Source organism: Bos indicus x Bos taurus, chromosome 2 (genome assembly GCF_003369695.1).
Source record: "Bos indicus x Bos taurus breed Angus x Brahman F1 hybrid chromosome 2, Bos_hybrid_MaternalHap_v2.0, whole genome shotgun sequence".
NCBI classification, from domain to species: Eukaryota; Metazoa; Chordata; class Mammalia; order Artiodactyla; family Bovidae; genus Bos; species Bos indicus x Bos taurus.
Window position 1 is genome coordinate 47,562,179 of NC_040077.1, and position 18,729 is coordinate 47,580,907.

Consider the following 18,729-nt stretch of genomic DNA (forward strand, 5'->3'; position numbering starts at 1 on the left):
TGGAAACTTTATAATGGGCTGCCTGCCCACTGAGGCTCCATTTCCTGTGCGCAGGACACTGTGCAGAGAGAAGGTCTATTCGCCGGCATCTGGATCATAGGATTAGATGCCTGTTATTGCATTGCTTCTGCTTTTTTTTTTTTAAAACAGATAATTAGCTTTAAAAAGCTCTCAAGTTTAATGATCACTGAATGTAGGAGGTGACTAATTGTGGCTGGGGATACTTTGAAGGGCATGTACATAATCACGGCCTGGAATGGATGATGAAAGGCCACTGTGGTCTCCCCTGCTGTGAGGCAGCGGTCCTTGTAGCCAGATGGCCTTATTCTGGGCCCGACTCCCTGTGGTCCTGCTTTCCTATGTTTTCATAACCCTTGGTGCTCACCTGGTACCTCTGACAACTCGCACGCTCCTCTGCAGCTTCCTGTTTTCCAGTGAGATGTGCAGGATGAAGCATCATGCCGAGGACCTAGATCTGAGGTACACTTACCTATGCATTCTGAGAAGCAGGCCTTGCTTTCTAACAATCTAACAAAATGCTTTGGGACTTCAAACTTCCCCAACCTCTGATCATCCCAGTAGAAACATCATTGCTCTTCTAATAGAGAACTAATATGTGTGAAGACACTGGGAATCATGTTGTTAGAAGTAACTGTGAGTGTGCTGAATAGCATTTCTTCATGACTATTAAAGTGAATTTACACAAATATAGTTATATACATACCTCGACTGGGATGGAACTTGTTCAACAAATGTAATATGAAGAATTACGGTAGGCCCCGATCTTTTAGAAATTTTGCTTTTAAAAAATGCTGCACCTGGAATATAGCCAATATTTTATAACAACTTTAAATGGATATCCTCTATGAAAGTCTTGAATCACTAATCACTACATGGTACTCCTGAAACTAATATTGTAATCAGCTATATCTCAAAATAAAAAATGCTGTACTTGATGTTGTCCCCTTCCACATTCCTGCTCTTAACCCTGCAGTTAGAATAAGCTTTCTGAACCACCAACCTGGTCACGTTATGCCTATCCAATTGTCCCCGTTACTGTCATGTGACAGTGAGGTCTTTTTTTTTTTTTTACACGTATTTTAATTAATTTTATTTTATTTTTAAACTTTACATAATTGTATTAGCTTTGCCAAATATCAAAATTAACTAATTACTGGCCACGCAGTGTGCCTTGTGGGATCTTGCAGTTTGTGGGATTTAGTTCCCTGACTAGGAATTGAACCCAGGGCTTTGGCAGTGAGAGCAAGGAATCCTAAACACTGGCTCACCAGGGAATTCCAGATAGTACAGTCTGACCTGCCCAAACCCCCTTCCCCCATATTCTGTTCTTTGCCCAACCTCTCTCATTTCCCCTCACATCCTACTCTTTAGCTGGTCTTCTCTTCTGCTCCTCTAATCTCCAAGTCTCACACAAGCCCCTCTCTCTGCCCATAACAAGCTCTCCTTTATCCTCCTCCAGAACACACACTTCTCCTTTGCCTAATTCCGATTCACCTTTCCCTGACCCTCCTTCAAGCCTCCATCCCCATTAAGCTAGGTGAGGGGCCTGCAATGCACTTCCCTATCTCAGGCCTTCTTCATACTTACATGTTTAAGTGGTCTCTTCCTTAGGCAGCTCTGTGAGGGCAGAAAATGGGTCTGTCTTATTCATATTGCTGCATATTGGGTGTGGCATAGAGTGGGACTCAACAAATATTTACTGAATGAATAAATGTATCAGTGACATCTCCAAGATCTATCGAAATGCTTTTGTCAGAACTTCAAAGAGGATCACACAAAAACTACTAATACCTAAATCAGGCTGCTGTTGAGAGGGTTTAAACTAGATCCATATGTACACGGGCTTCCCTGGTAGTTCAGCTGGTAAAGAATCTGCCTGCAGTGCAGGAGACCTGAGTTCAATGCCTGGTTGGGGAAGATCCCCTGGAGAAGGAAATGGCAAACCACTCCAGTATCCCTGCCTGGAAAATCCCATGAATAGAGGAGCCTGGCAGGCTGCAGTCCATGGGGTCGCAAAGAGTTGGGCACGACTGAGGGGGTAACACTTCACTTCATATACATATATTCATATACATCCCCTTAGCCATAGTCATCATTCGACTCAGAGGAGACAGCTATGCTGTCACCAGGAAGCCTTCTACCAAAGTGGGCCATCACTCTTCCTGCAAACTCTGAACCACACTATTTAGGTAATGGCACCCCACTCCAGTACTCTTGCCTGGAAAATCCCATGGACGGTGGAGCCTGGTAGGCTGCAGTCCATGGGGTCGCTAAGAGTCGGACACGACTGAGCGACTTCGCTTTCACTTTTCCCTTTCATGCATTGGAGAAGGAAATGGCAACCCACTCCAGTGTTCTTGCCTGGAGAATCCCAGGGACGGGGGAGCCTGGTGGGCTGCTGTCTGTGGGGTCGCACAGAGTCGGACACGACTGAAGCGACTTAGCAGCAAGCCCTATCTGGGAGTTCTCAAAATGGATCAATCCTGGGTCAATCCGATCATCAAAAGTGTCAAACATGTTCAAAATAAAACTGAAGCTAATATACTCACTTCCTTTAACCATGGACTGAGAAGTACTTCTTTGGTATGGGTTTTGTTTTGGATTTTGATCCTGGAATCAGTTTTCTGTTGATTATAGCATGTGAAACATGCCCATATTTTACACAGACATATGTTCCATAACTGCTCCACTAATGCTGTGGTTTTCAAATCTCACTTTGTCTCTCACCCCTACTCCTGCCCCCAGAGATATTTGGCAAGGGCTGGAGTCATCACTGGTTTGTCACAGTTCGGAAGGGACACTCCCAGCATCTGGTGGGGAGAGGTAAGGGAGGCTGCTAAACATCCTAGGATGCACAGGTGCCCCACGACAAAGCATGAGCTCACCCACAGTGTCAGCAGTGCTGGGCTGAGGAACCCCGAATCGAAGTGACAGTCTGTAGGCACACCTTGGCACACAAGAACTAGGCCCTCTGTCTACGTGGGGCTCTTCATGAAGTATGGAAACAAAGCAGAAAAGAATAAGTTAACAAGCAGTAAGAAAGCTGTGGATCTTCCCCTGCCTGTGATTTAAGAGACTAAGATGCCCAGCTTGTCTCTAAAGTAGAATTATTCAGTTTGGGGAGGTTTCCTAGGTAGATCCCAACCCTGAATCAATGACTCTCCTATGGAAATCTCATAAAACAAGGCATTTAGTGTGCAACTGAACAGACTCTTGAGTGTGAAAAGGAGTTTTGGTGAATTCAAAACCATATTTGTTTTTCACACTGAAAATGTTCAGGTCATTTTCTTTTTCTAATAGTATAACCATTTGGACAAAAATATCCATCTGATATGCAGGTGTAATGTAAATTGCTACTCTTCTTCACAGACAGTCCAGTATATTTATACTTAATCCATAAAGGCATGATGTTACAAAACACATTTGTATATTGTGAAGCCATCTGGCATCAAATTCTTCAATTTATAGACAACTTCGTATTTACATAACAAATTATTAAATCAACCATTTTTTCTGGCTTATAAAAGGTCACTGAGGTACACACACAGTGTGTATAAAAGCAGATAAGGCTGATAATACATATTTACAGTAGATACAAATTAATCTTTCATATTTGAAGATAATGCTTTTTATATATTTTTTCTACATCAGACTCCCCACTGTTAGCAGGTTTTCCCATGCTTGAGTTGTTTATTGCTTTTTGGCTCACTGATTTAATATTCACTTCTGGGTTGTTTACACATATGAATCACTAATATTCTTATCTCTTTGGCTAATGCAAATGTGATAAAATGAATGAAAGAAAAAGATAAATGATAATTCAACATTACAGTTCTGGTTGGTTGATAGTATTTGTTCATGGTCCCCAAATGAGTCAAGTAATGCATCACTCATTTTATATATGACAATGAGAAGTTTTGAGTCTCGCATTACACCATTTGGGCAAAAATGGGCAAAGTAAACAAGATATCAGAGTTGTGGTAAGGTGTAAAATCTTGGTTTTCTTTTCAGAAAGAGTAATGTCATCAGCATGTTAAGCATCTTAGATTTAAAAATCTCAGTGCAAAACCACTTGTGATTTACAAGGGAACTTTGCAAACTGAATGGGAGATTTCCAAAGTTAACTACAATATGTTATCATGGTCTGAAACGAAAAAGAATCATCTCATGGGATAAGTCAGCTAAGAATCTTCATAAACCTTACAGAAAGCAGAAAAACCACTCTCCACTCATCTCAAAATTCTGCAGTGTTATGTTCAAAAAAGAAGCTTGTGTTTACTTAAAAAACAGACACAGCAAATAACTCAAAGGTGGGGTTCAAATAAAAGACTAAAAGTGGCCCATGATATCACAAGGGATGAATATTCTTCTCAAAGAATTTATATGCACAATAGGACTGAAAAGTACAAACCAAAAATGTTCCTTTAAATAAACAGAAACCCTGACTGCTTTTAATACTACAAACAAGACAAATTAAACAAGAGCTGCTCAGTTAGATTTCACTCATTTGAAATGATCTTAAAAACCACTTAAAGGTACAGTTTATTCTTCTTGTGCATCCTAAGACTGTTAAAGGGCACAAAATAAAATTAGATTTCCTTTTCCAAGAGGGGCTATATGTTTTTTAAATGAGCAAAAATTTTTCATTCTGTTTCCATTCTCCGACTTGTCGAAAAAATTTTATTCTAGGGAATAAAAAAATGTAATAATGTAGAGGGCTAGCCTTCATTTTTTAAAAATGAATAGGCTTTAATACAAAGAGAAAGAAATGGCTCTATGGGCAAAATTCAAGTATGAGTGACCAATTTTTTAATTGTAAAGTAGGTGCAACATTTAAAAAGAAATGTTACAGCACTGCATGACTTGTAATGCTAACAATATTTACATTAACTGCTTACATGAAACCATAGAACTATAGGAGAGAGAGAGGAAAAAAAAAATATGGACTGAAACAATACCTAGAACTCACAACCATCGGTAAGCAACCAGTGACATCATGGGCACAGACATACTTTACATGATCTACTGATGTAAAGTATACATGGTGGGGGAAGCACAAACCTAATTAGCTCGAAAATACCCAAAAGAAGGCTTGGTAGACACAAACTTAGTCTGAAGAGAAAAAACTAAAGGCTAAAAAAACTTCCACATGTCAACACACACGAACATCCACATATACGTAGACATACCCAATACACACACACGCGTATGCTGTGAATCTGTAAATAAAAACACCTGTGTAGACAAAACAAGAAAAAAGCAGGTTGGTGCAAAAAAAAAGGGACATTAATCGTTCAAACATACCAAACACATCAACTTATAACAAAAATACGTCAACTAAAGTACACAGAAGATGACTTCAGGGGACTGTGGGAAAGACCAGGCAGGCAATCCCACTATTACATCAAAGACAAGTCAACCTACCCCTAGAAGGAAGGGTTCCTGCCTCCGGGCCATGAAGCCCAGTGTAGCCAGCTGCATTCTGTCAGGCTTGGGAGGTAGGAGTGAGGTGGAAATGAAAGGACAGAGAGACACAGGAGACCTGGGGAAGAACTAAAAGCTGTTGATATCAAAAGTGAGCCTCGTGGAGTGCTCTGTGCTGTGGCCCCGAGAAATCAAATGGAGGAATGACCTTGGTCTCCTTTTTCCTGAGTGACTGGAACTCTGCTACATCATGGGATGGAGGAGTTGCAGGGGTGGATGAGAGGAGAGGAGAGGGAGGTGGTGGACATCAGGGGTTCAGAGTCTGCCACTGGAGGCCTCCCAGTGGCTGGAGCATTAGGCAGTTGAATGAGCCCCAAGCTGGGGGAAGAGGCAGTCCTCTCCAGGGGATTAAGGGTTTGGAGGTGGGGCTGGTGGTTCTAAACCAGAACAAAAGGATAAGGAATCCCTTCCTTTGACAATCCGTCAGTTGAATCCAATCCAATCAATTTCAGGCGGGGGGGCCTGAAACTTGGCTCCATTGCCTGGGAGATAGGGTTATACCGTCACCACAAAAAAAAAAAAAAAAAGAAGAAGAAAATGTGAAAAAAAGACGGAAAATTATGTTGTGCTACATTTCTTATTAATAACCTTGTACTTTACAATGGCTCACAGTTTAAGGTTTTGTATACTTGCAATGTAGTATTTTCTCTCTACATTTGTTTCACATTTTTTACTTACTTAATATAATATAAATAATTTGGTTAATAGATTCAACCTGCACATTTCAGCCACATTAATATATATAAGAATCTGTTAATGGTATAAATAATTCTTTAAATAAAATAAATCTGATATGTTACATAATACTGATAAAAAATTACCATTGCTAATAATTTTGTAAGCCACCTTAACTTCTGGAATAAGTAATACTGATGAATGGATATGAAACTTGGTTTGATGATTTGCATTTATTTTTGCTACTACAGAAAAACTGAATTATAATCAACCTTACCTCTGATAAAGGTTTCAAAGTGGGGGTTTGTCTCCAGATATGGAAACAGAAAGTTTTATCTCGTCAGGTATCGTTTGCAAAAAACCTCAACTCTGAGCGTCCATCGTGGTGCAGCGTAAGTTTTCTAGTTCAACAGGTGGCTATCAAATGTTAACTACAGAAATGACTGAGTAAAATATCCCATCTAAGATTTTTTTATAAAACCTATTCTACTTTAAAACTTAGGTAAAAAAAATATGCAACAAATGGTTGCAGTTTCTGAATTCTTAATTTAGATCTGTGAGCCCTCGTCCCTTTAGAAATCTGCAAGGTTTCAATTTCCTAGACACCCAAAATCAAGTCCAGTGCTTCCAGGCAAGGTTCATTCCAAACAGACAATATAAATGGACACTCGGTGGTGTGCAGTGTATGTCATATTTTCAGGTAATACATCATCATGCCTTTTCTCTGCTGTTAAATACAAAAACAGCATCTTTTACATTATCATAGAAAAGCATTTAGGTTGTATTTTTATTTATCACTTTACACTTGTAGTCTCTGGTAGGTGTACTCCATAGAAACCAAAGAATTTTGTACACTATTTCTTTGTACAATAAAAGATAAAGTGTGCATTAGGTACGCTTGTACATGACAATATTGTACAATATTTACATTTCTGATGTCACCATGAAATTCTGTATTTTCTATATACAACATTGAAAATTCTTCTGAAACATTTGGACTATTTCTTATAATCACAATTTTAGTATTATAGAAAAAGAGTTTCTCAGTAATCTCTTGACCATCTACCACCCTCATCATTCAGGGATTCTGATTGGTTTTCCAGCATTCTGTATCCTTCCTGATCAAAAAATATGGTATCACTGTTTCTCTTAGCACCCTGTGGTGGTGGTAACTATCTGCCATAGACTAAATATTGATATAACAGTGGCTATATCAATACTTATCTACAGACATATCTGTGCACATTCCTTTAATAAACACTGCGCATCGGTGGAGTAGTCCCTGTTATCTGGAGATCTTCCTCCTCTTGGGTTTGGGAGGTCTCATCTGTCTGTCTCCCTGTGGGATTTGGTGAACCTGGAAATAAAGAGGTAGGGAAAAAACAACAACAACAGAGATTGAAATCACAAACACCATAGGATTTCTGACAAAGAAACAGGGTAGGCAGCAGACTCTGGCTTTCATTTTCAATCACAGCTATCTTGAGGCATTTAACACTTTTACAAGACTCAGATCTCAGTGTGCCTACAGTCACTACAGAGGATAAGGAATCTTGGAAACTGACAAGCAGAGCAACACTCTGTGGATCTCCCAACAGTGGAATACAGAAGAGGAACTGGAAAAAAATCAAAGTGGGAGAGGGGATGTGCAGTTGCTACCCCTGCTGTCCATTGAAAATGAAAATAAGACCTTTCCCATCAGAGGTCCCTGGATCACTAACTTTACTGGGGTTCTGGAAAAGTTGATAAATATATACTAAACATTTTCTTCTTTATTTCATCACTGTACTTATTTTATAACTACTAAGAAGGGTCAAAGATGATAAGAACATGCACACAGCTCAGTCCAAGGAGGTTTACTTAGGAGAAGAATAAGGATGGAAAACAGAATACCACTACCATCTGTTGGCAAATCTAAGCTTGTATAGTCTGGGAAGAGCAATGCATACAACTCATCTTTATACACCAACAGGGAAGCTAGCAGCATTTAGGGCTGTGTATCAGATTGAACAGAGGTGGATGAATAGCAGAACTTGATTCCCAGGTTTCAGACAGCAGGTCTGGTGTTAGGGGCGGAAGACAGGTGCTAGGGAGGTGGTCAGGTGTCCCACATTGTATTGCGGCTGTTGTGGTACTGACAGGAGGGAACAAGGCAAGGTCCAGGAGAGGCAGGATGTGCCCAAGGCAGTGGTAGCTAAACCACGTCAGTCGTGTCCGACTCTGTGCGACCCCATAGACGGCAGCCCACCAGGCTCCCCCGTCCCTGGGATTCTCCAGGCAAGAACACTGGAGTGGGTTGCCATTTCCTTCTCCAATGCATGAAAGTGAAAAGTGAAAGTGAAGTCACTCAGTCGTGTCCGACTCTTCACAACCCCATGGACTGCAGCCTACCAGGCTCCTCCATCCATGGGATTTTCCAGGCAAGAGTACTGGAGTGGGGTGCCATTGCCTTCTCTGAGGCAGCGGTATAGTACATGCTTAATAACCAGTTCCCCGTGGAGGAACATAAGCCCATTGTAGTGTATGCCAATCTCTGTGGTACAAATGGTTTTTGTGTTTTTTTTCCGAATTTCATTTCCTTTTTTTAAAAATTTTCTAATTATGTTTTTTTTTTAATTTAAAATATTTACCATGGCCAATTTCAAGCTACTAATGTGATGTCACAGAACTCAGGCTTAGGAAGAGATGGGCACAGTGGATCTGAAGATCCACTACAAGTTGGCTCAATTGCATGTTGTAAAGATAACGTAATAGCATAGACCATTGCTATTCAGAATCAAATACAGAAAACTATTTTTAAAGGTTTTTTTTAATGTGGACCATTTTTAAAGTATTTATTGAATTTGTTACAATATTGCTTTTATGTTTTCATTCTTTGGCTGTGATGTATGTGGGATCTTCACTCCCTGACAAAGAATCAGACCCACACCCCACTCCATTGGAAGGCAAAGTCTTAACCACTGGACTGGTAGGGAAATCCCCAGAAAACTTTTAAAAGTATTACATTTAAAAAATAACACCAATGAGTTTCTCACACTGCCTCATCCTTGTAAATGTTCCATGCTGCTGCTGCTGCTAAGTCGATTCAGTCGTGTCCGACTGTGCGATCCCATAGACATCAGCCCACCAGACTCCCCTGCCCCTGAGATTCTCCAGGCAAGAACGCTGGAGTGGGTTGCCATTTCCTTCTCCAATGCATGAAAGTGAAAACTGAAAGTGAAGTCGCTCTCTTAGCGACCCCATGGACCGCAGCCTACCAGGCTCCTCCATCCATGGGATTTTCCAGGCAAGAGTACTGGAGTGGGGTGCCATTACGTTCTTTAAAACCACTAGTCTCTGATAAAGAGTCTACTGAAACCTTTTATAAATTGAGGAAAGAAGCCTTTATTCAAAGTTGCAAATTAGTTACCTGTGGACCAAATGAAGCCTAGAAAGGGACTGGTTTAGCCCTATGGTGTTTTAATATTTTAAAAATAGCTGGCAACACTAAATAATGAGAAATTTTACTTTCAGACTTGCAGTGTTGCATGAAAAAATGGGAAGATCTTGCAACAGTGGCACAGATCCCCACATGGCTCTAGCTCGCTGCAGCATGGAAGCAGAAGCTCCTTCTAGAGAGAATACAGTCCTCATGTTGCCATGGCCCCCATCACTCCTGACTGCTGCTGGCCACAAAGGCCAAAGATCTTGAGAGAGACATTAGCGAGATGCCTGCCAAACACATTTCTCCTCTTCCTGAGCAGGCATGGTGTACAATACTTTTACCAGTCCCCTTGAATTAAGAAGGCCACGTGACTGGGTCAAACCAGTGGAAAGTCAACAGAACAGATGAACTTCCCGGTCTGGCCCATGAAACCTTATCCTGCCGTCCTCTGGGTACATGGTCTTCTCTCCCGCTGCTGGGTTGGATGCTAAGGATGTGATGGAGCACTCTGAGACCCTAGGGAATGGGGGATACTAGATATAGAAAGAACCTGAGCCCCTAAATGACTGTGTGAAGCAAGACTTACTCAACCAGAATGAGACCCAAGTGAGGAACAGCCTTTTTAAGCCATTAAGCCTCTAAGACTGAGAGTTGGTACGTAGCCTACCTTGACCAGGGCATCTTGGTTGGCATTTCTTAATCCACTAAAATCACTGTTTCACTCAAACCTGATCCCCTGTATTTAATGATACTATTTGCCCAGCCCTAGAAGGTGTTTCAGGGGCTTCCCTGGTGGCTCAGACGGTAAAGAATCTGCCTGCAATGCAGGAGACCTGGGTTTGATCCCTGGGTTGGGAAGATCCCCTGGAGAAGGGAATGATAATCTACTCCAGTTATCTTGTCTGGAGAATTCCAAGGACAGAGGAGCCTGGTTGGTTATACTCCATGGGATTGCAAAGAGTAGGACACGACTGAGTTACTAATGCACACACACAGAAAGTGTTTGAGTTTATAATCTCTGCTCCAGACTTTTCCTATAATTCTATCAGGAAATTAAACATCTCAGGGCCTCAATTTACCCATCTTTGAAATGATGGTTTGGATCACAAAATCTTGTACCAATCCCAATGCACTACGAATGTGTAAAAACTTATATCTGTCATTCAGTAGCCATTTGATGGCTTGTTAGGATTCAGATAACCTTGTTAACACAATAACAACTAAAAGAAATCACCCTTTCATTGCTGAGTAGCTTTGGATAAGTCACATTTTTTAGAAATTATCAAAATTATAGTTTGAGTGTTTATGTTAGCCAATATGTAAATTAGAGAATGATGATTAAACTCACATTCAACACCATTACATGCAACATTCAATAAAAATGTAAAGAAAAAGTAGACACTTTAAAACCAGAGGTTATAGTGTTAAATATCAATAATTTAGCAATAGGATTTGGGGCCAAATATTTAAACTTTTTTTAGGTAATAGCAGAAAGGAAATGAAATGACTATATACTCTTGGTCTTGACCCTATGTTCAATTTCCCTTTTTGTTCTATGGTAGAGTGAAATTTATATTATTGAATACTTAGGCAGCACTAATAATCACTGCTATTCTAAGAGTCAAATGCAAAAGCTATGATTTTAACTTCAATGTTTTGCTGCGCACATTTTAAAAGTATTTTATGTGAGGAAAAAAGTTACTTACCTCAGAAAAAATACATAGTTAATACCACTAGATTATTTTTTCTTAAGTTATTTTTAATTTTTTATGATAGCAGTCTTTTTTGAGCCCAGTAATTTAGTATTGCTACGTGAGTTGCCTGACAATATTTAAGAGACTTTACCAAAAAGTATAATACAATTTATTTTCAAAGAAACACAGTATAATGGAAAAATAAATTAACTTACAGTCCCAGACATTTTGTCCAGTTCACTCATGGCCTCATGAATAGCAGCTTCTAAATGGTTATTTAGCTTTCCACTTCTGGAATTAACGAAAACAACACAGTAGATTAAAAAATTAAAGAAAAAAAAATCTCAATTTAATTCCCTAATCAGAAAACAGAGTACCAATTCCATGAAAGAAAGTCAATTTATATTCACATTTGGACAATTCTGATGACAAAACACTCTGGGATTCTCATGACTGAACACCAATCAATGATAAGGTCACATAACTACAGGAAAAACAAATTGAACCGATGATTAGGGAAAGTGTTCTTTCCCCTTCCACATGTTTCTTCGACCGTCTGATGATTTTGCAAGGAAGCTGGGCAACGGGTCTCTATTTCCACAGACGGAGCTTGTGCTCTTAGATTCCGGCCTGCTCCGCATTGCCTTTTGTTCTGGCTTGTCTTTCTCAGGCTGTGTGTCTGGAGGAAGGGCTCTGAACTGCAGGCTCTGGCCACTAGGGAGCTCCCTCTGCCCTCTCTGGAGCATCCTGGCTTCAGGAGTTCAGCAAATGAAGGCTGAAATCCTGGTGCACTTTCATTACAGGTGGGAAACAGCTTAACCTGGCACACCTGAGGCTCTGCCACATTTCCCCGCCCCCGCCTCCCCAAAAGCAAAATGACAAAACTATTTGACAAGATAAAGAATGATGGTCTCAGAATGTCTATCACTCGTCTGACCTTTTCTCTCTACTCAGCATACCAGGCTTCCCTAGTGGCTCAGACAGTAAAGCGTCTGTCTGCAATGCAGGAGACCCAGGTTTGATCCCTGGGTTGGGAAGACCCCCTGGAGAAGGAAATGGCAGCCCATTCAAGTACTCTTGCCTGGAAAACTCCATGGACAGAGGAGTCTGGTAGGCTACAGTCCATGGGGTTGCAAAAAGTCCGACATGACTGAGCGACTTCACTTTCACTTTTCACTTGCAGCATACCACTACAGGTATTTAACATATGGAGAATCTGCCATGACTGAAACATTTAACTAGGAAGCTAATGAACTAATTACTAAAACAAGGCAAATCCGCACTATCTACCTCTAGGAATTATGTCCACTCTAACTTTTCCTTCTTGATGCATACAAAGAATTACCCAATTACTCTGAGTACTAAGGTGATTCATTTCATTTATCTCATCCCGATGATTACTAGAGAAGGTGTAGAGGTAAGTGGCCTTCCAAGAGTTAAGTCCTAGCCCAGCATTTACATGGAGATTGGAAATTTGCAGTTGTAGAAGAATTTGGCTCATAGTCCCATTTAGTTTGGCTCACATTGTGTTTAAAAACATATTTGAACTTTACTGGAATGCTTCTAGATGAGGCCCTTTGGTTTACCACAGTCCTCACCAAGTTTTACCCTCATACAACAGGACTGGACAATGCACGCAGTTAGTTTCTGTATACAATCGTTAAGTAGTATACTGCTAGGTATACACATCGTGGATGCTCCATATGGTGTCTAAATAATGTGTCCAAAGCTAAAACAACGGCTCTATGTTTTGGGAAACTTATATGCACTTAAGTCAGTTTAACTGAAAGAAAAGATTGTAACTGAACTATAAGAGCAATGCAGCATCAACCTTACCTTTTGTTGGCCTGAAAGCTAGCCTACAGCTTTTATATTCTTCCCATTTATGCAGAAAAGTGCATAGAACAAGTTATCAACCCCTATCAAACCTATTTCCAAAAAAACCTGCTAATAAATTACATATTTCTTTTAATTCTTTTATTAAAAATTTAAACTAAAGTTCCCATTTGATATAAATTCCCAGTCTCATTCTCTCCCACCCTCCTCCCCGAAGGCAACTGTGTTGTGTATTCCTATAAAGAAAGAAAATGAAATTGCTCAGTCGTGTCTGACTCTTTGCGATCCCATGGACTGCAGACCACCAGGCTCCTCTGTCCATGGAATTCTCTAGGCAAGAATTCTGGAGTGGGTAGCCTTTCTCTTCTCCAGGGGATCTTCCCAACCCAGGGATTGAACCTGGGTCTCCCGCATTGCGGGCAGATTCTTTACCATCTGAGCCACAAGGGAAGCTGTGTATTCCTATGGCGTGTTTTAATATTTTATATGATATATCCATGAACAGTACCTAGTATTGTCTTTTATGTGTTTTTTAAATATATATCATATCAAATGTGTCCTGATATAAGTACCATTCTACAACTTATCTCTTTTCTTTTATTGCTATTTTTGAGTATGTCCCAGTTGATATATAGTCACATGCTATCTTTTATTCACCTACTTATTCCAGTTTTACAGAGCCCTGGTCATCTCATGGGGTCAGGCTGAGTTGTTTTCCCACCGAGGAGTTTGCTAAGCATGATTCTGGGGAGGAATGCAATCCCAGGACTCTGTAGGGCTATTTAAGCTGAGCTAGAGTTGGGCTGGGTTGAGGCCCCTTTTGTGGCTTGTTTAGCAAAGGTCTTGACAGTATCACATACTGCCCAGCTATCTGACAATATTATGCTTTGTGCAATGTGTTAAATAGCTTTATCTTTACTATTTCTTTTGTATTTGTATAAAAGTATGAAGATAAGTTTTAAAAGATATTTGTTATGCATTTTTATTATCTTATGGGTTTAAAATTGACTACATAAAAGTCTAAATGTCTAAAAAAAAAAGGAAAATATTTCAGTGAAAAACCTTCAGAGAATCTGGGTTCTATTATCTTTAGTAACAAAAATAGCTAGTATTTATTGAATATTTTAAGGCTTCCCTAATGGCTTGGATGGTAAAGAATCTGCCTGCAATGTGGAAGACCTGGGTTCGATCCCTGGGTAGGAAGATCCCCTGGAGAAGGGAATGGCAACCCACTCCAGTGTTCTTCCCTGGGAAATCCATGGACAGAGGCTACAGTCCACGGGATTATAAAGAGTTGCACACGACTAAGCGACTAACACTTTCACTTTTTTATATATGCCAAGAATTGAATTAAATCTTTATATATATTACTTCATTTAATCCTTATAACAACTCAATGAAGTAGCTGTTACAACAGCTGTTTGTATGTCACACTTGATTTTTTAGGGAAAACTGGTGAAACCAATTATAATTTTATGACAAAGAAGATGATATTTAACTGTAAATAATCTTCCAAAGTAATAGAGGCATAAAAGTTTTGTTCTTTAATATGAAAAATTTCAACAGCATCTACATTAAAGTATAAAAATAATTCAACATTATTTGTTGAATGAACAGACAAAATTTTAGGAGTTTGTGAGTTCATTCTTCAACAAGATATTTAAAATATTTATAAACTCCTTGTATTAGTTTAAGGTAATTAGTACAATGTTTTTCCTTTGACAAACTTAAGCAGTTATTAGAGGGTGAAATGACTACTTTTGGAAGAGAGAATAAATATGGAGATATGGGGCATGAAATTACATGAATATATCATGGAAATCAAGAGGTACAGAGAGACTTTCTGGATGTCAAATCTGCATACCATATTCATACTAGCTGGTCAAGTCAGGAAAAATGAGCTTAAAAGAGGAAGAAAAAGCTCCATGAGTCCATGAAATGAATAATTAGTCAAAATTCAATCTTCTAGTCCAGAGGCCCTCCTTGTTGAGTCTCTTCTACTATTTTCTCTTCCCCACTGACATTTAATAATAAACATTTTTACTAATGGACACTCTAAAAGCTACTTGATTAAGCAATAGATGTTCATATAATCACATTTCTAGTTATTAATGGAGATAATTGCCACTTCTCATGTTCATTGCCTATATTGTCACACATTATCCTTATCTTTATTAATTAAAAAAAGAAGCCAGGTACACATCTGTGAATAGTACGAGAAATAAGAGGGAAGTGAGAATTGCACATTGCTCTGGACTATCAGTTCAGAATTTAAGAAACTCACTTCATGTAGACCAGAACAAACTTGGATCAGACCTAAATGTCAAGAATCTTGGATTCTAAAACCTAATCTGTAGGGAAAGTACGCAGATTAAAAAAAATTTAACACATGAGAGATCAAGATGGTAGTATACGAGGACACTGACAACTGCATGTTGAATAGCTCTCACTGAAAATGACGTGGAGACTGGCATAACGACTTTTCTACAACTAAAACTGTCCACATAGAATCTGGTAGGAATGGAGGAAAAGCTATTGGGAACCACACACAGAAGAGGAAGGCAGGATCGCAGGCTTGGAGATCTTCCCTGGGGAGCAACTCTGGGAAGATGGGCCCCTTAGCTGGTTTGAAAACAGGTAGGGCTTATGACAACCCACTCCAGTACTCTTGCCTGGAAAATCCCATGGATGGAAGAGCCTGGTAGGCTGCAGTCCATGGGGTCGCTAGGAGTCAGACACGACTGAGCGACTTCACTTTCACTTTTCACTTTCATGCACTGGAGAGGGAAATGGCAACCCATTCCAGTGTTCTTGCCTGGAGAATCCCAGGACGGGGGAGCCTGGTGGGCTGCCGTCTCTGGGGTCGCACAGAGTCGGACACGACTAAAGCGACTTAGCAGCAGCAGCAGCAGGGCTTACCGGAGGGCTGTAGAAACCAAGACTCTGCTTTTGAAGTGTGCATGCACGTGCACAGACTTGCTTATTCCCACCCCCACCCCCACCTGCCTCCCTGCTCCAGCACAGTGGAGAGGCAGCAGACTAGAAATAGCCTGGTATTCTGCCTGGCTTGCCAGCACACTCCCTGGCCTGCACTGGGGCCCTGCTCCAGCTCTTCTTGCTCTGGCACTGCCCTCCACTATAGTAAAGGCTGCCACTGCCAACAAGAGCGCACACACTTAGAGGGAACAGAGATGCAGAGACCCTCTGACTAGGGCAGAGGCAGTCATTGCCAGTGTGCATATCCCTGCCCACAACTGGAGGGAGGAGAACTAACTCAAGTGAGAACACTAATTCAAAAGATACATGTACCTCCATGTTCACAGCAGCATTATTTACAATAGCCAAGATATGGAAGCAACCTAAGTGTGTCTACCAATAGATGAAAGGGTAAAGTGGTGTGTGTATATATATATATATATATACACACAATGCGACTGCTACACAGCCATAAAAAGGAACGAAACTTTGCCATTTGCAACAACATGGATGGATGTGGGAGATACTGTGCTTAGTGAAGTAAGTCAGCGAAATAAAAATATTTTATGTTTTCACTTACATGCAGAATCTAAAAAACAAAAGATGAACATAACAAACCAGAAACAGACTCACAGATACACAGAACAAACAGTGGTTACCAGTAGGGAAGGGGTGGGGTGAGGGGCAAGATAGGGGAACAGGATTAAGAAGTACATAGTATTAGGTATAAAATAAGATACAAGGATATAGTATACAGCACAGGAAGTATAATCAGTATTTTATAATAACTTTAAACGGAGTTTAATCTATAAAAATATTGCATCACTGTGTTGTACACCTGAAATAACATAATACCATAAATCAACTAATTTCAATTTTAAAAAATAAAGAAAATTTAATACAACAAGTATCATTTCTTGGTTTTAAAGTGTTTACGTTTTATGTTTACTTTTATGTTTATGTTATCACTTTATCACTTTCCAGATTCACAAAAATAAGGTTACTGAGTACATATATATGTACATATAGACAGAAGATTTGATCCTTACTTTAAAAAAAATCGTAACATATCTAAAAGTTACACAAATTTTTTTTCTTTAATGAAGCTATTTCCACTTTTAAGTACAAAATGACCCTAAGTAATTCTTCAATAAATATGTAAATATTTCCTTTGTGATTAGGCAGTAATAAGCAAACCACTTTAAAGATATTTATAGTATAGTATGATTATAGCATATTGAGGGTTACATGACTATATAATGCTCTAAACATCTAATATGGTGACAGAATGTTTCAAATGGTAAAAATATGTAATTATTTTGTTTCACCTATATCTTTATAAGAAAAATAATGGTTTACTAAATACCATGTGCTAAGAACTGTGCTAAGGCTCTCTTTAGAACAATTCTAGGAGGTTGGTATTAATATCCCACTTTAGAAATGAAGTATTTAGACTCAGAGAGGTTAAACAACATACTCAAGGGTACACATAGCCAGGTAATGATGGAAACATCTGAACTCAGGCCACAACCCAAACTTTCAGCCACCTTGTTCTTGCCACCTGCCTTTTTTAGTTTCTTTCTCCTTGTCTATAAAACTAGCCAGATATTTGTTAGCTCAAATTTCTTTCCAGTTATTCTTTGGGAACTTTTCACATAAAGGGTAGAAAGAAGAGTAAATAATAGATACCAACTCTCTCTGTTCCTTTTTATTTAATCTTCAATCCATGGCCATTTTATTTTTATATGTGCCATTCTACCAGAAACTGTTTTCACTGAGGTCACCAATGGCCTCCAAACTGCCCAGTCCAAATGGAGATGTTTCCGATCTTCTCTTACTGGACCTCTGTTTTTCACTGTATTATCCCAGAAATTCGTGGTCTTTGGCTTTTAACACCCTACTCCCCTACCCTCTGGTTTTCCACCTTTCTGACCATTATTTCCATCTCTTTCATTATCTCCAGTAAATGTTCAAATGCCCCAGAGTTCGCTCTTTAGTCCATTGTTCAAATTGGTCAAAGTACCTCTGTGTGACTGAAGTCATTTTTCATAGTCAAATACCATTTCTTCCCAGTTTCAGACTTGGGTCTGTGGAATCACCGGAACCTCACGTTGCACTCGACAGTTTTCTCCTGTACGCCCATTTCAGTGCTTCCACTGCCCACTAAAGCACCCGAGAGTTGTCCTTGATTACCTGTTCTCCTTCACATCCCAGCCAATCACCATGATGTTCCGTCAATTTTATCTCCTAAATGTTTTTTGACCACATTCTTTCTCCTCTGTTCTCATGGGTCCCCTCCTGGTTTGAGTCTTCTTCCTCTCTTGTCCCCTGACATGGCCTTCTAAATGGATGTCCTTGTCTCCAATACTGTTCCCCTAAAATATATCCTCCATACAGCCACAGCTAAAGTGAAAAATTCAACCGTCTGTCCCCTTAGGCACTTCCAATAATGTAAAGACCTCTGAGGCCTTACCAGGCCCTTTATGGTCTGGCTCCTGCTTATACATTTGGTTCCATCTCTTACAATTTCCTCTCCCCCAAATCTAACTGCCGACCTCATCTAAACACTGTTCCAGCCCATCCCATCTTGTCCTTGTTTCCTGTGTCTGGCTAATATCT

At 39.8% G+C, this 18,729-nt stretch overlaps 1 protein-coding gene across 5 annotated transcripts in view; it reads right to left on the bottom strand.

Moving 5' to 3' along the window:
- Window positions 1–3,464: 3,464 nt before the first annotated feature.
- Window positions 3,465–18,729, bottom strand: part of MBD5 (methyl-CpG binding domain protein 5) — a 159,714-nt gene continuing 144,449 nt past the window's right edge. For 4 of the 5 annotated variants that reach the window (XM_027561265.1, XM_027561281.1, XM_027561274.1 and 1 more), the window contains 2 exons: window positions 11,514–11,589; window positions 3,465–7,537 (listed from right to left, as the gene is read on the bottom strand). In XM_027561265.1, coding sequence (XP_027417066.1) covers window positions 7,466–7,537; window positions 11,514–11,589 — 148 coding nt within the window. In that variant the 3' untranslated portion in view covers window positions 3,465–7,465. The remainder of the gene's footprint in view (window positions 7,538–11,513; window positions 11,590–18,729) is intronic. The other variant, XM_027561289.1, reaches the window with a different exon arrangement.